General features: G+C 44.1%; 1 protein-coding gene across 1 annotated transcript in view; it reads right to left on the bottom strand.

Annotated features, from left to right (window-relative positions):
- RAB11FIP3 (RAB11 family interacting protein 3) overlaps positions 1-16058 on the bottom strand; it is a 177127-nt gene extending 161069 nt beyond the window's left edge. Inside the window, 1 exon segment of the mRNA XM_038419921.2 lies at positions 14234-16058. Coding sequence (XP_038275849.1) covers positions 14234-15232 — 999 coding nt within the window. The 5' untranslated portion in view covers positions 15233-16058.
- Positions 16059-17474: the final 1416 nt, after the last annotated feature.

The raw sequence follows: 17474 nt of genomic DNA, 5'->3' as shown, positions 1-17474 counted from the left end.
TACTGGGTACTGGAAAAGTCCCTGTTAACTGAGAAGACCCTGGGCTAAGTGAATCTTAGTTTCTGTGAACTGCAGGGGGACGTGGACCAACCTCTTGGGTCTGTGCTGTAGATGACTGGTGTGTCCAGCTCAGCAAGACGGAAGTGGAGGGAAGCCTTCTCAGGGTGGGGTGGGGGGGTTGTTCTCAGTAGTATCCCAGCACATCTAATTACAGTCTTGAGAGAGTTTCTGTGACCAAACCCATCACAGTGATGGCTTACATTGCCCACATCTTAAAGGCCAATAGTCTGCAAGCCTCACTAAATTCATACTGGCTCTCACCGCATCTACTTAGGGGTCTTGTCTACACTAGGAGAATTAGGACCTATAAATTCATCCCAATGCAGTTCTGTTAGTGGTTGCAACAGCAGAAATTCTAGTTTAGGCAGGCTTTGGGTGTTTTTAACCACTATTGTCCAACTCTACTCTGCACAGGGTTGTGTGCCTTCTCCTCCACTGGTACTGGTAGCACCAGTGGTGAATTACTGGTCCAAATATTACCAGTACAAGTGCAGCTTTATGATGATGATTCAGTGAGGATCTACTGCAAACAAATATCACACTGAAAATGCATCTGAAACAGGAAGGCTCAATGTCTTTGAAATGGAAAATGAAAAAGTTGAAAGGAGCTTTTTTGTTGGCATTTGACAGTGTCCTGTTTTGTCTGACTTATTAACTCAAATCACCAACGAAGTATCACTATGCCTTAAGGTTTTCATTTAGCTAGTTAAGCAGACAGCTGCAGTGCAGATGTAAAAAAAAAAAAATGCTGTCAAAGTATTTCATTCAGTTAATGCTGCACTGAGAATATGCATTACAGTCAGACAGGAGATGGAAACTCTCTGGCAGGTATTAGAGAAAGAGTTGTTCAAAGTATGAAATATACAATTCCCTGGGGATAAATTTGTGAGCAAGCATGTTTAACAAAATGAATACAGTAGCAAGGTATCAAAATCAGGGATCCTTTTTATACATGACCATATAGCATTAAGAGATGCTCATTTCTAGAGCTGATGATTCCAATGGAATTTTAAAGTTGAGTTTGTTTTTCCTTGTGTTCAGGGCTAACTGAATGTGCTTTGCCCACAGTATTTCAAACACCCTACACTACCAGATAAGAATGTTTATTTATGAAGCAAGGGGGGGAGGCAGAGAGGAAGGAGGAGAAATGGTATAGAAACCAGTTTGACAGGATTCCCAAGAGGTAAACAAGTACTTAGTTGTTCCCAAAACTAATGAAAAAGAGAATACAATGCTGTCTAAGGAAATTCAGGGGTTCATTTACAAACAGGCACCATGGCGATATGGACAAGGAAAACCTATACCACAGACATTCCTAAACGGGATAGGGGGAGGATAGTATTCAGTTACCTACTTCTCAAAAGTAACATGAGCTACCAGTTTTCTGCAAACTTATTGTCCTGTGCTAGATGGAAAGGACAATAGGCCAGGTTTCCACTTCTAACAGCAATAACTGGTGCCATAACAGCTACTAAAACAGAACTAGAACAGAGTGCATGACACCTCAGATAGGAAACAAAATCCTGAACTCAGGACCTAGTAAGCAGAAATGGCTTTTCAAGTTTTTTTTTTTGTTTTTTTTTCAATTGTATTCTAAGTACGTGAGGGTTGGAACCATTTGACTGACAGGAAGCAAGGAAACCTAGTGCCATTACAAAACTTTATGGGTAGACGATGTCAGACTTATTTCTTACCATTTTAGTTCTCTCAGAGCCCTCAGCTTCTGGGGAACAGAGACCAAAATGTACTTTAGGCACTGTCAGCAAACAAATGAAACAAGACAAACTTGTTCCCACGAGCAAATGTGCTTGACACCAAACCGGCTGCTGCCATCTTCTTCCCAAACCTACAAGGAAATTTCATGCCATGCAGCATAAAATGGACACAATCCAGGTAACAATTGCTTCTTCTCTATACCACCCTCCCCCCTTCTCCACAGCAGAGTATGAAGAAGAGCTCACTGCTTACCAGCTTAGATACTAAAATGGACATAAATCAGAAAGCCATCTGCCCTTAGACACATTGCTACAAACCAACCTAAAAGGTATTTCTCATTAAAAGGAAAAACAACGAATGAACAGAAACTGGAAGCATTTGAGAACTCTGTTTAATTGAAAAATATTAGCATTGTGAACCTGCCTGAGGGACTAGAAGGAAAGGATGCAGCTGGATTTTCTTGGAAATCGGCTGCCAAGGATTTTGAAACAAAAGACGAGAGAGTTTTTTTTTTTTAAAATCCATGTTAGAAGACCATCAGCTTGAAGCACATGATTATCATCATCAGCAGAAATTAAGGCAATCACTTCACCTGACACACAAGAAATATAATCTTTTTATGCTGTTGAGCTACAGTCTCAGGCTGACTCACACAGTCTCAGAAAAAAAAAAAAAAATTAAAAAAATCTGGATGTGCACACCAAGCAGCAGCAGATGACTCTTCTACCCACAAACTGTGGGTTGCAGTTACCAGGAAGTCATTTGGTCTGTGACATGAAGTCAGCTGGGAGGACAAACAAACACTTATTTAAGAGTACAAAAGGAATCTCAGCATCTGACAATGAATGGCAAATAATTTTGCTGTCTTGATTTTAAGCATGGAAAGGAATATTATGTATGCAATTGGTTGTTTAGCTGTGTAATGATATAAGCAACTTTGAAAGCAATCTTAATATGACATACTTCTAACTATGAACCATTTCTTGCAGATGAGAATCATTGTACAAAAAAGTATTTTTAATTGTAGTGAATAAAATACCTCCAAGATGACCTGCTGCCCTTTAAATTAGTGAATTTATTAGACAATAGTACTGTTCTAGGATTATTCCATTGGGGAAGGAAACTTTTCCCAAGTAAACATCCACTTATTTTAGAGGATATTATCCTGTAGGTATGGAAAAGGTTAAATATATCTTTTACAGTAGAACCTCAGAATTACAAATACTAGAGAGTTACGAACTGACTGGTCAACCACACACCTCATTTGGAAATGGAAGTACATAATCAGGTAGCAGCACAGACGGGGGGGAAGAAAAGAAAAGAAAAAAAAGTACAGTACTGTGTTAAACGTAAACTACTAAAAGAGGGGGGGGAGAAGTTTAAAATTTTTTGGCAAGGTAAGGAAACTGTTTTGATGTTGGTTTCATTTAACTTAAGATGGTTAAAAGCAGCATTTTCTTCTGCATAGGAAAGTTTCAAAGCTATATTAAGTCAATGTTCAGTGGTAAACTTTTGAAAGAAGAAACCATAACATTTTATTCAGAGTTACAAACAACGTCCATTCCCGATGCGTTCGTAACTGAGGTTTTACTGTAGTTGTAAAAATTGCTGCTAGTATAGTGTCTCTTTAAGTACTTTCATAGCAAAGAGACTGAAAAACATAGGATTACATCTTAGCAAGGAAATCAAAGCCTAAGAATTGATGATTGGTTTGAAGCTAGCTCAGGTTCTAGTAAACTACACCTGACATCATAGAAAAGAACACTGCCTCAAAAAGCAAAAAACCAAAAGCCACAAGCCTTGATTAAGACTTAAATCAAATTAGTATCTTCAAGCATTCTCTGATAGCATTCCAATGAGAGATGAACAGACCTCCAAGATAGAGTGTATGCATTATAGAAATGCTGCAGTTTGGCATTATCAATGTGAGTCCTAAGTTTTTCTGTCAGTAATTTGGAATTTTTTCCTTGTAATAACCTTTCCAAATACTTTCCTTTAATCCATATTTTGGCCACCACCAGATAAAGAAGCAAAGCTAAAGCAGTTTGAATCAGACACACATCTAAGGCATTTCTAATGTACCCATTACCATATAATCAAGGCCTGAAGAAACATTCTATCCTGAGCAAAGGAACAAAAAAGGAATTTAAAAAGGGTAGGGAACTTGGGCCTGATTCTGCACCTTTAAAGTCAATAGTTTTGCCACTGACTTTGGGGAACACAGGATCAAGAATAAATCTGAAAAGATGCACTCTCTCTCCCCCAGCTCATTCCCAGATTTCAGCTAGTGCAGTTGTAATATGAAAAGGGACTCTAAAAACGGCAACATGAGCACCTATGTTTCTTCCAGCTCATCGAGTCCACAGCAAGTTTCTTCAGTGAACAAGTAAGCAGATTTTTCTAATTGCCAGCCCCGCAGACATGACTAACTGATCTGCAAGTTAAACAGTTAATTGATCTGTAGGCCAAATTATTAAACATTTGGGGTAGCACCTAAAACCCATAATCAGAACGGGGCCCACTATGCTAGGCACTGTACAGACACAAGGACATCCCTACCTCAAAGGACCCAGTTTTCTAAGCTCCAAATCAACTGAAACTGGCTCCTAAATAAGACAAAATAGACTTGTCAGCTCACCCCCCAAAGAGCTTATTAAGGCTCATGGGAGCCCCTCAGAAGCCCCGAAGGGCCCAGGGATCCCCAGTGAGCATAAGGCTGGCAGACAGAGGAGGCCCTTACCACAACCCACAAGCACAGCCAATGATCATGTTGCCCCCCCCCCCCCCTATCACTGCAGGAGCCAAGCACCCCCTCAAAGCTTAGTGAATTTATCCTCAACATCCTGGAAAGGTAGAGAAGTACCCCCCCAAACATTTTACAGAAAAGGAAAATTGATGCACAGAGAAGTTGTGACTTGGCCAATGTCACACATGAAGTTTGTGGCAGAGCCAGGAATTGAAATCTGTCTGTCAAGTCCCTGGATTGGGACTTGGGAGATGAAATACAGACAGACAATCTGTCTCCTGCACATTCACCAAAAAGGCAGAGTTCTCTATGCCAGTCTCAGACAGACACACCTTTCTTGCTGCCCAGCCCATGTTTTCCATGCCCCTTGGTCCTTACCTGCCCCTTGGTCCTTACCTTCCCCTTCTCTGCACAGCAGAAATCCAGGGCCAAATCATAGAATCATAGAATATCAGGGTTGGAAGGACCTCAGGAGTCATCTAGTCCAACCCCTGCTCAAAGCAGGACCAATCCCCAACTAAATCATCCCAGCCAGGGCTTTGTCAAGCCTGACCTTAAAAACTTCTAAGGAAGGAATTCCACCACCTCCCTAGGAAAGGCATTCCAGTGTTTCACCCTCCTAGTGAAAAATTTTTCCTAATATCCAACCTAAACCTCCCCCACTGCAACTTGAGACCATTACTCCTCGTTCTGTCATCTGCTACCACTGAGAACAGTCTAGATCCATCCTCTTTGGAACCCCCTTTCAGGTAGTTGAAAGCAGCTATCAAATCCCCCCATTCTTCTCTTATGCAGACTAAACAATACCAGTTCCATCAGCCTCTCCTCATAAGTCATATGTTCAAGTCCCCTAATCATTTTTGTTGCCCTCCGCTGGACGCTTTCCAATTTTTCACATCCTTCTTTTAGTGTGGGGCCCAAAACTGGACACAGTACTCCAGATGAGGCCTCACCAATGTCAAATAGAGGGAAAAGATCACATCCCTCGATCTGCTGGCAATGCCCCTTTGTACATCCCAAAATGCCATTGGCCTTCTTGGCAACAAGGGCACACTGTTGACTCATATCGAGCTTTTTGTCCACTGTACCCCTAGGTCCTTTTCTGCAGAACTGCTGCCGAGCCATTCGGTCCCTTGTCTGTAGCGATGCATGGGATTCTTCCGTCCTAAGAGCAGGACTCTGCACTTGTTCTTGTTGAACCTCATCAGATTTCTTTTGGCCCAATCCTCTAATTTGTCTAGGTCCCTCTGTATCCTATCCCTACCCTCCAGCGTATCTACCTCTCCTCCCAGTTTAGTGTCATCTGCAAACTTGCAATCCACACCACCCTCCAGATCATTTATGAAGCTATTGCATGAAGCCATTGATCACTACCCGTTGAGCCCGACAATCTAGCCAACTTTCTATCCACCTTATAGTCCATTCATCCAGCCCATACTTCTTTAACTTGCTGGTAAGAATACTGTGGGAGACCGTGTCAAAAGCTTTGCTAAAGTCAAGGAACAACAAGTCCACTGCTTTCCCCTCATCCACAGAGCCAGTTATCTCGTCATAGAAGGCAATTAGATTAGTGAGGCATGACTTGCCCTTGGTGAATCCATGCTGACTGTTTCTGATCACTTTCCTCTCCTCTAAGTGCTTCAGAATTGATTCCTTGAGGACCTGCTCCATGATTTTTCCAGGGACTGAGGTGAGGCTGACTGGCCTGTAGTTCCCTGTATCCTCCTTCTTCCCTTTTTTAAAGGTCGCCATGCTCTCTGCTCCTCTTCCTCTCCCCAAGGATCAATTCCCAACCAGTTACTGAATTCCCCCCCACAACAGAGAGGTCCAGGACCCCCACATCCCTTCAATATTCCTCATTTCTCACTGCACAACTCTGTCCCCTCCCAAACACTACTGAGTTTATCTATCCCACAACTTTGGGAGGTAGGGAAATGGATCCATTTCATGGGGGAGGGGGAGGCATCCAGACATCTTAAGACAAAAATTAGTGGCAATCTTCAAAAATTCTGGTTTAAATTGGCTTAACTTCATATATAAAGTCTGACAGAGTGATGGTCAGAACCCAGGTACCTGTCCATTTCTTTAACCAGAGGGAACCTCTTTCTCCTGCAGTTCCTTGCCTCGTTTGTGCACTGAGAGAGATCTGTTTTTGATACTATACACTTCTCCACCTGCTTTGTTCATTTTGAAAAGTGATGCTTTTAAAGTTAAAAAAATTCCCCATATTCCTAATACATATATTCCATAATAAGAATCTCTTTTAAATAAGGCCTCTATCATTTCAAAAGAGCGACTTTCATTTTCAGCTAGCTGGCAATAACCATAAACTTCTCATGATATAATTTGGATATTTTTGGAGTATTCCACACTGAAGTGCTTTTCCTGTCACAGGAGAGAGAGAGATCCATGTCTGTTGGAGTTCCTCTACATAGAATGTTTTATTAATAATGATGTAATGCCTGTTGAAGGGGTAAAAAAAGCAGACTAACCACTATGGTAGATTTTCAGCCAAACCAGCTGAATGTTGGGAACAGCTGAATCATTAAAGTTAATGGAAGTTTTGTCACTGACAAAAGAATAAAGAAGAAAAGTGAAGTTTTGTATCACCCGCACACTTCACTTAACAGTTCAGAGGCAAGGTAGGCATTGTGCATCTGTCTCTCTCTCCTACACACAAAACATGTCTCTCTCACTGGAATTCTAGTTCCATTCCCAAAAAGCAACACCAAAATAAATCACCATTTAAATCTTTGTTGTTGTTGCAGTGGCAGTTCAGATGGAATGTAAGTGTCATTCACATTTAGATGGCGTAAGAATCCACTTGTTTTCATATACTTCAGACAGAAATATTAGCTCATTGTGTAACTAGAACTCTCTGTCTGACTTTGTGAAAGAAGAAGTTTGCAGAATTAAGGTTCATCTACAGATTTTTATATATTCTCCCTAAATTAGATTCTGGGGGCACTGATTTAAATCTAAATACAGTAAGTGAAATCAAACAGAGCAAAATACAGATGTATCAGCAGTGATTCAAGTCAGACTATACTCTAGGCACCCATCTAGCATATAAACAATGACCAATAAGTCTTGAAATAAGAGTTTTACTCTGATGGAATACAAAAAAGAATGAATGTTTGCATGCAGTCCATGTTCTCTATTTCACAGACTAACGTGCAGATCCTTAGTTTTTTGGTTATACCTTTATGTTGTAAGCTGCGCAGTGGATACAAAGAAATGTGAACTGGAGAATACAGAGTGACACCACACCCAGGTGCAATTTAACCAGGAATATTACCTTCTATTCTGGGAAGCTCATTACAAGAGATGTTGACAAATTGGAGGAAATTCAGAGAACAGCATCCAGAACCGATTAAATGGGCTGGAGGAAAGATGAAAAGTACTAAATACGCAAAGCTTGGACTAAGTGACAGCTCATGTGGAAGTAGAAGAGAAGCAATATGGTTACCCAAGAAATATCTGAAGGATGTAAACATCAAGGGCCCGGGTAGATTATAACAAGAGGATCTAACTAGGAGTGATGGGATACAATATAAGCTCATTATCAGGAAGAAGAAAAAAATACACACAGTAAGGTGGAGGATGCAGGCCACTCCCAAGAGAGAAAGCAAAGAAGCCCTATCGCTTGGCACATTTAAAACTAGACTAGACAAACTGTAGGGGCTAATCTTTCATTTAACCTAGATGGATAGATTACATTGTGTAACAGGCCTTTTCCATCTCTATTTTTTCTTATTCTATTCAGAGGGAGAAGCCTCCAACCAGTAATCTTTTGGATCAAAAATAAGATTTTTTTTCAAATCACAACATATAAAACAAAAACAACTTGTCAGAATACAAAGTTCCTGTTCCACTTTGCTGCAACGATTTACATGGGTTCATTGTGCATTGCATAAAAGCCTTTTCTGAGTTTTTAATTTGTTGGTATTTTTGATTAGCATCCCCTTGTTTTTGTACAGTGATAGAACATAGGAACACCCAATTAACCTTCTCTATACCATTCATTTTATATAACTATACATCCCCTCATTTATTTCCTCTCTAAACTCAAGTTTTAAGCTGTTTAATCTCTCCCCATAATAAAGTCTTTCCATGCCTCTAATCTTAGGCATCACCCATTGTGGACCCCTTTTATTCTCTGTATCTTTTCTGAAATAGGGTGACCAAAAATGAATACAGTATTCCATGTGAAAGCATGTTGTTGAGTTATGAAATAGCATTATAAATATTTAGTATTTTTCTCTCCCATTCTTTATCCTAACTTTTTTTTTTAAAAAAGATAAAGACAAATTTTATTTTTTATTTTTTAAAATAAAGCTGTACCAGGTTTTAAACCATAACCACATAAGAAATTTAGAAATGTCCAGAATATATGACTAGTTCAATTATCCTTTAAATGTGTATTGCCTTGCTTTTGATATCCATTTCATCTGACATCATGCTATCCAGGCACACTGCTTAATGTTCTTCTAGAGTTCTTCCAGTGTTCTCCAGCCTGCACTATGCTAACCAATGGCATCATTGTCAATTGTTGCCATCACACAGTTCATCCTTTTTAAAGTCACGAAAAGGTACTTCTCATAGTACAGATCCATGGGGTACTCTACTAACTTTTTAACCATTTTGAAAATGTACAGTGTATTCCTGTTCTTTGTTTTCCATCTCTTAATTCTAATTCATGATAATATTTTCCCTCTCTCACCCCATAACTACGGAGTTCCTTTAATAGTCTTTCAAGTAACCTTGCCAAAAAACTTTTGAATACCCTAAATAAATTATAATACACACCAGCTCTCCTTTATTCACTATTTTGATGACATGCTCAAAAGAATTCTAATAGATTGGACAGACATTTTTTTCCACAAAAATCAAAGCTACTTTGTCCCTCTACTTTGATATTTATCTAGGTTTTATAACTAAATTATTGCCTCAATCAACTAATCTGGCACAGCAGTAAACTCAGCAGTCTAAATCCAAGTACCATCCCTCGCACCTTCTTTAAAGATAGCAAGAGATACACCTACCTCCAGTCCTTCTGTATAGTTATCAATTTTTATTAGATACTGCAAGTTTTTGTAGCCACTCCATACTTAAGTTCCTTCAGAACTCGAGTGAATCCTAGTTCCGATTACTTGTTTTTCGGAAATTTTATTAGTTGATTCCAGTGCCTCCTCTTTTACATCTCAATTTCTCTCAGTACCTCATCTTTATTGATAAAAGCAGATCTCTCTCTACCATCCTCTGTGGTGATGGCTGGCACAAAGAAGTCATTTCTCTTCTCTGCAAGATCGTTATCCTCCCTAATAGCTCCATTTACTCCCTAGTAATCCAGTAGACCCACTAATGGTCTTGAAAATGTCCTGGTACTGATTTTTAGATAGATTAAATTAAAAAAAAAGATTCTTGTTTATGACTTAAAATTCCCCCTTATACTGTCTAATTTCCATTTTACCTTGCATTTTATGTTCCTGTCCATTAGTTTCACTTGGGCTGGATTTACATGTTCTAAGGATAGCAGATAACCGCCTGTCCCTTTTCATTTAGCCATACTGTTTTTCCTTGCCCTCCCGCTTCTTTTTATTCAGAGGAATGCATGCCATCTGCAACTCCATTACCGATACAGTCGAGAGGCTATTTAAGTATCACATTATGATTTTATTTTCCTCACATTTGATTTTAGTACTTTTTTAAAAAAAAAATACAAGCTTCCTTTGTTTTTAATCTCTCTAGTAAATTTCAGTGTCACAATGCTAGTTTGCTCCTGTCAACTGTTACTACAAGGCCATTGAGCCTAACTACACTATTATTTATTAGCTCAACTAAAGTTATTTCTTGAACCAATTCCTGCACCTTACTTAGGTCTCAGTTCTACATTCCAGTACTTGCTGTTCCAAGAAGTAAATGTTGAATGTGTCAAGAAATACATTTCTATATACAAGCTATACACCTACAGTGGTTCTCAGCCAGGGGTGCGGGGGCCCACAGGCAGATTTCAGGGGGTCCGTCAAGTATGGTCAGCGTTAGACTTGCTAGAGTCCAGGGCAGAAAGCCAAAGCCCACTGCACAGGACCTCAGCCTGGAGTCCAGAGCCCTACCACCCGGGGCTTAAGCTGAAGCCCGAGCAACTTAGCTTCACGGTGCCCCCTGTGATGTGGGACCCTGAGCAGTTGCTCGCTTGGTACCCCTTACCGCCAGCCCTGGCTTTTATATGTAGAAAAACAAGTTATGGCACAGCTGGGCTGTGGGGTTTTTAATAGCATGTTGGGAGGGCCTAAGAAAGAAAAAGGTGAACCTCTGCACTATAATACATTTCAGCATTGTCACTGATCATGCTCACCCAGAAGGACCAAAGCAGGATGTTCAGATTTTAAGATGAGGTTGGGGGGGGATTGGGGGCTGATAGACTTAAAAAAAGAAAACTTGTAAACTGAGCATGTTTGATCTAGGATCACAAGACAGAATGAAAATAGAACTCTGCATCCTGTCTCATGTTTGAAACATGATAGTTTTTGAAAAGACACTGCCTCGGTGTAAGCTGGTGCACTGATCAGACAGTAATAAATAGCACTATGAATAGATGATGCTAGAGAAATTAAAGGATCTCAAAGTGCTTTACACATTTTAATTAACATCCCTAACACTTGGTGTTATTCCCATTTTACAGATAGGAAAACTGAGGCACAGAAAGGCTGGGAGACTTGAGCAAGGTGATACAGCAACAACTCTTCATCTTAAATGAATTTGTAATGAAGTTCAAACTGAATTGCACTGTTAGCAAGTGCAAAAAAAAACCAAACACATTTGTTGCACATAAATTGGTATGCCCTTATGTTCTATTGATTTGGATTGCTTAGTATAGGAAGACTGTCATGTGATTATATATTATCTATATAGTTAAACAAGTTAAGATTGCTAGGCTCCATTTTAATTTTCATCCCCAAGACAACAAACAACAAACAACAACAACAACAACAAAAAGTTGTGAGCAACCTGTAATGGGTTTACCAAGTATATTACCAAAACTGAGGACCAAGTTTGGAAGGAGGGACTGTCTGCACCCTGTTGTAGGAATTATATTGTCTCTGGAAAGAGACAAGATAGAGAATACACACCTGAGGGCAAGGAATTCCAAATACCTCTTCCTACTGTGGGCTTGAGCGTTTCATAATTTTACACCACTTTGTCCAAAAAGATTTGCTACTACCTATTAGAATTACATTACGAAATGTTTACTGTAAACATTTTTAAATGAAGTTCGCTGTATTTAAGTTCTGGCAGTATTTTGCCTTAGCTATGCATTCACAGAGTGAGTGTTTATATTTCCTTATAAGAATACGTTAAGCAAAGAAACCTCCAGACTCCTTTCTGAAGTAGCCCGCTGGAAGAGTTTAATCAAAATTCTGCAGTTTTCAAGGGGAAGGAAGGAAGCAAGGACTACAGCTTCTACTCTAGTATTCCACAGATTTCCATTAGGATGTGGTTTACAACTTGTACTTCCAAGTACAATCTAAATATGTGCATGGAAACATAATGTGACAACTAGAGGGTTAGGACTCCGACTTGTCCCTTGCTCTTGTACTAAGCAGAGCAGCGGATGGGACAATGGGAAGAGCACATGGCTCTTCAGCAAACCCTCCCACCAACCCAAGAGTTTTGGAGAGAGAGTTATCCAAGCGTGGACTTCGGGAAGGGAGGACAACAAAACAGAGTAATTCATTCTCTGAAGTGGAGGTCTTGTTACTACTATATCCTTTGGGGGCTGCAAGAGGCTATGAAATTTTCAAATAGATGACTTAAGCCTAGGAAAGCAAATGCTCCTTCCTATGAAGCTACACAGAAGTGTCGTTTTGTTTATAACTTTCCTTCGTCTTTGTCATTCCTATTATGCTACCTATTTAGGCATGTAACAAGTTGGTAACAGACTTACACTATCCCTTATCCCAGTATATCACAGACTTGAGTTCCCTTCCCTTTTGTGACTTACAAGAAAAGGACACGTTGGTTTGCTGCTGCTTTTATATGGATTTTTTCTAAAAACAATGGGTTTTTCTTAAATTAGAGAACAAGATTATAGACAACTTCTCTCCTGCAGAAGTTCAAGATATTGTGTACTGTTTCAAATTATATCTTTATGCATCAGGTCTGTACAGAAGACCAGGTAAATCTCCTCACTGGATAAACACTCGATTTAAGATACATGCACACTCAAAAATGCAATGTCATTTTGAATATATAGTTTTAGGTTTATGTAGGTATCAATACAAACCAAAACTGGAGATAGCAACCAACTAATTTCTTCCTCCTTGCAGGAAACCTCAGCTGTTAATTCACATTTTGGGTCATACCAGGTGGCTTTGTATTACACCATACCACATTTGATCTGCTACAAAGGGATAGACCGAAATCCAAACTCACCATGGTACAATACAACAGAAACAAGAAAAAGGCTTAAAAAAAAAAAATAAAAACACACAAAGTTGTACCCATCAAAAACTGAGCTACTTAACACCTACTATTGTGTTTAAAATAATCAGGCAGATATACAGGAACTAGTGTCCACAAACAGCAGCAAATGGCCTAAGTTAAGTTTAGTTTGTAACACTTCATTAGCAAACATGTGCTTGACCTTTAGCTCATTTTGATTTGTTTTCTTTGAGACAAATGGTAAAAAGTAGGTAAAGCAATGCTTCAAATGGACCGCTTTTAAAACTCCCAGTTGTCAAATTTTTACTTTATTTTCATCAGGAAGGTGCCTTATATGATACACATGCAAGTGTTTACTAATTGCCACAATTCTGAGGTGTATCAAGCTTATTAAGGCCCCATTGTACACACTCTTTACCTAAATACTTGGTTTAATATGAATAATCTGAAGAAGTTGGCCTGGATAAGCAAAGAAGTCTAAAATGCAATGACAGGGTTCGTAAATTAATGCATCAACAAATTGTCTTTCATAGAGCTGGGAGCCCACTCAGAAATTCTGCAAGTAAAGAAGAGTATGAGTATGTTACAGATCCTCTCAATAATAACTAACTGGTTAAATCCATCAGGCTGAGAGATCAAGCTACTGAAAACAGATGCAAATTAAGAAGGACCTACAAACCCATAACTAGCAAACAAAAGGGCCCCAGTTGTAAGCTTTCATTTGTTTTCCCCATCAAAACATAAAAGAGAAATTAACAGAAATCATAGGAAATGTGAGTGGCAATTTAAGACATTTTAAAAATAAGAATATCAATCTGTGTCTAAAATTCACATGAAACTAGAACAGCAGCTAATTTGACATACAATACCACGTGCTACAATACTTAAGCACAATAGGAGGAGCTCAGCACTGTGCAAGTGTAATGCTGGCTTTTGTCAATTTATTGACCCCCTCTTAGGGTTAGGATAATGATCAAAGTCAACAGGAGCTTTGCCCAAGTCAGGACTACAGAAGAGGGTCCTCAGGCAGACCGTTAACATTATATAAATACACTGCTGGAAAACACATATTGAAAGTTCATTATAGGAAATGTAATACTGAAGTCTTACAGTACATAAGACTTACAATACATATACACTATTTTTATGCACAAAAGAGAAACATACCTGAACAACAGAACAGAGTGTACCTTAGTAGGAGTGAAAAGAGTAACCATTCACAGGCACGTCGGCCTACATGAAATACAGATGATAAATTAATATTACCTGTTCTGCGCCATAGACCGTAGCAAACTGAACAAACTCCTCTATCTGCACAAAGCCATCCCCATCTCGGTCTAGGGCATCAAATACAGCTCGGAGACGGGGCTCGTCTTCCTGACAACCTGGAGAGTCATTAGTTATGGAATCAGGCTGGGCAAACTCCGGGGACTGGCTCAGGTTGTTAGAGGAATGGAAAGCGGGGAAGAGGTCCATCTCTTTGTCAATCTGGGAGAAATCCTGGGTACTTAAGGAAAGCATCTCCTGGCAGCTTTGGGATATATAGTCTTCTGGCTCTTTAGTCCAAGGGGAAGTTGGAGTGAGTCCTTCAGAGTGGCTCTCCTCCTGGGAGGTCTCCATTCCTAAGTAAAACTCCCCTTCTGCTTGCAGGCTTTCGCTGCTTTCAGGAAAGCTTTCTCCCGTGTTTGAGTCCTCTGGACTTAGCCCAGCACTCCTAAATTGTAAATCCCGAAGAGGTGAAGAAACAGCCTGGTCCAGAACGAGAGAGAAGAATTGCTTCTCCAAGTCTGTGATCTGAGCAGAGGCCAGTGCACCCTGCACGACAGAAAGGTTTAAATCAAAATCACTCTGGGGGCAACCACGATGATTATCACCCGCACCTGACTCGTGTACTAGGTGGCTGATTGGGTCGGTCGTGTCTTGGTCCAAGAGGCCGTTCTCCTGCTTTTCCATGCGGTATAAATACTCAATGGGCCCATCTGAGAGCAGCGTAGGATCCAGCCCGGATAGCTTCATCTCTCCCAAAACCTGCTCTAGCACTACTGACCCACTCTCCCTCTCCTGTAAAGAGGGCCCCAGGAATAAAGGGGCGTCCGGGGGCGTCTCTCTGGGGACCAGCACCAGGTCTGGGCTAGGCAGCTGCCCTCTCTGCTCCATGATGAGATACCTCCCATTCTGCTCGGCAAACAGAGTCAGCAGCGATGCCCGCTCCGATTTGCTCCCTGGGTCCGAGAGAGTCATTAACAAATCCGGCTCCATTTTCATCAGAAAAAAATCAAAGGATTAATACAAATCACAGCGGCTGTTCAGGCCCTCCTGGACACAAAACCAGGGCTGGGTTTGTGAGCAATCACTGCCCTACCGTCTCCCCCGCGGCAGAGCTCGGGTCTCCCGGAGAGCCCACCACAGAGCCGTTGCATTGCTGCTGCTCCTCGGAGCCTCCTCTGCAACGGGAGATGCGCTGCTGCCATTTGCCCTGCTCCATCTTCTCCATCCCTCCGGCGTCACATCCCAGGAGGCGGCGGCGGCGGCGGCGGCGGGGCAGCGGCTAAAGGAACCCCCCGTGGGGAGGAAAAGGCAATCGCAGCCACGCTCGAATCGGAGGCGCCTCGATGGCTGTCCGACAAAGCCTGCAGCCCGGGCTCAGCCCGCCCCCCGCGGCTGCCCCCGCCGAAGACCCGGCGGCGCCCCTCGCAAAGGATGGTGCTGCTAAGCCGCGAGCTCACAGGGCATCCGCTGCTCCGACGCCCCCGGGCTAGCGGGGGGCAGGGGCGGGCTGTGCTGCAGCACCGGGCTGTGCTCCCGGCCCCGCTTGTGGCCCGGAGAGCAGACTGCGCCCTTCGAGCTACTCCGGGACCTGGGCTCCCCCGGCGGCCGGGGAGAGTGTGGGGGCCCTGAGGGTCCTGCTCCGAGGGCCCGCCTGCAGCCTCTGCTCTCGCAGCCGGCTGGGCGGGCCGATCTCCGCGCTGGCCGGCCTGGCTCCGCCTGCAGCCCGGGAGGGCTTTGTGTCTCCGGGCTTAGGCTCCTCCCGCGCCCGGCGACAGGGCGGAACCGTGTCCGCCTCCGAGCTGGGCTCTGCGTGTGGGGAGCTGTGTGTCCCCCCCCACGGGCTCTGGCGTGGGGGTGTGTGTCTGTGCTCCCCCCGGGGGCTCTGGGCTGGGGGAGCTGTGTGTGTGTGTGTGTGTGTGTGTGCGCCCCCCCCCCGGCTCGGGTTGCGGGGGAGCTGTGTGTGTTTGTGTGTGTGTGTGCGCGCGCGCCCCCCCCGGGCTCGGGTTGCGGGGAGCTGTGTGTGTGTGTGTGTGTGTGTGTGTGTGCGCGCGCCCCCCCCCCCGGCTCGGGTTGCGGGGGAGCTGTGTGTGTGTGTGTGTGTGTGTGTGTCGCCCCCACCGGCTCGGGTTGCGGGGGAGCTGTGTGTGTGTGTGTGTGTGTGCGCGCGCGCCCCCCCGGGCTCGGGTTGCGGGGGAGCTGGTGTGTGTGGTGTGTGTGTGTGTGCGCCCCCCCCCGGCTCGGGTTGCGGGGGAGCTGTTGTGTGTGTGTGTGTGTGTGTTGGTGTGTGTGTGCGCGCGCGCCCCCCCCGGCTCGGGTTGCGGGGGAGCTGTGTGTGTGTGTGTGTGTGTGCGCGCGCGCGCCCCCCCCGGGCTCGGGTTGCGGGGGAGCTGTGTGTGTGTGTGTGTGTGTGTGTGTGCGCGCGCGCCCCCCCGGGCTCGGGTTGCGGGGGAGCTGTGTGTGTGTGTGTGTGTGTGTGTTGTGCGCGCGCGCCCCCCCGGGCTCGGGTTGCGGGGGGAGCTGTGTGTGTGTGTGTGTGTGTGCGCGCGCCCCCCCCCTGCTCGGGTTGCGGGGGTGCTGTGTGTGTGTGTGTGTGTGCGCGCGCGCGCCCCCCCGGGCTCGGGTTGGCGGGGGAGCTGTGTGTGTGTGTGTGTGTGTGTGTGCGCGCGCGCCCCCCCGGGCTCGGGTTGCGGGGGAGCTGTGTTGTGTGTGTGTGTGTGTGCGCGCGCCCCCCCCCGGCTCGGGTTGCGGGGGAGCTGTGTGTGTGTTTGTGCCGCCCCCAACCCCAGAGGCCTGGGGAGACGGACGGCACAGACACACACAGCCCCCCCCCCGAGCCCGGGGCGGCACACACAAACACAGCGTGCCTGTGCCGCCCCCTCCCCGTTTCTGGGGGGGAGCTTTGTGTGTATCGGTGCGCGGCCCCCGGCCCCAGGCTGGCGGGGAGCCGTGCGTGTGTCTGTGCCGCCCCTCCCGGCTGAGAGTCTTTTTGATGGTTTCTCCCAAGCCTGAGGAGGCGGGTCGGTGGCGCCGTGAAACAAACCCGCCGCCCCGCCCCGCCCGCTTAACACCAACACTGCCCGTTGGCCGTGAATTCGCTGAGTCCAGTCCCACCCTGCCTAGCCGCCGCAGTAACTACAGCGATGATGTCATTCCCCCGCCATTCTCCTCCCCCCTCCCAAGCAGGGCACGGCGCGAGGACCTTCCAGTCACCCGTCTCCGCCGGTGCAGCGGGGGTGGT

This window comes from Dermochelys coriacea, chromosome 10 (assembly GCF_009764565.3).
Source record: "Dermochelys coriacea isolate rDerCor1 chromosome 10, rDerCor1.pri.v4, whole genome shotgun sequence".
Lineage (NCBI taxonomy): Eukaryota > Metazoa > Chordata > Testudines > Dermochelyidae > Dermochelys > Dermochelys coriacea.
Note: the sequence above shows the minus strand (reverse complement) of the source record. Positions and strands in the feature narration are given on the sequence as shown.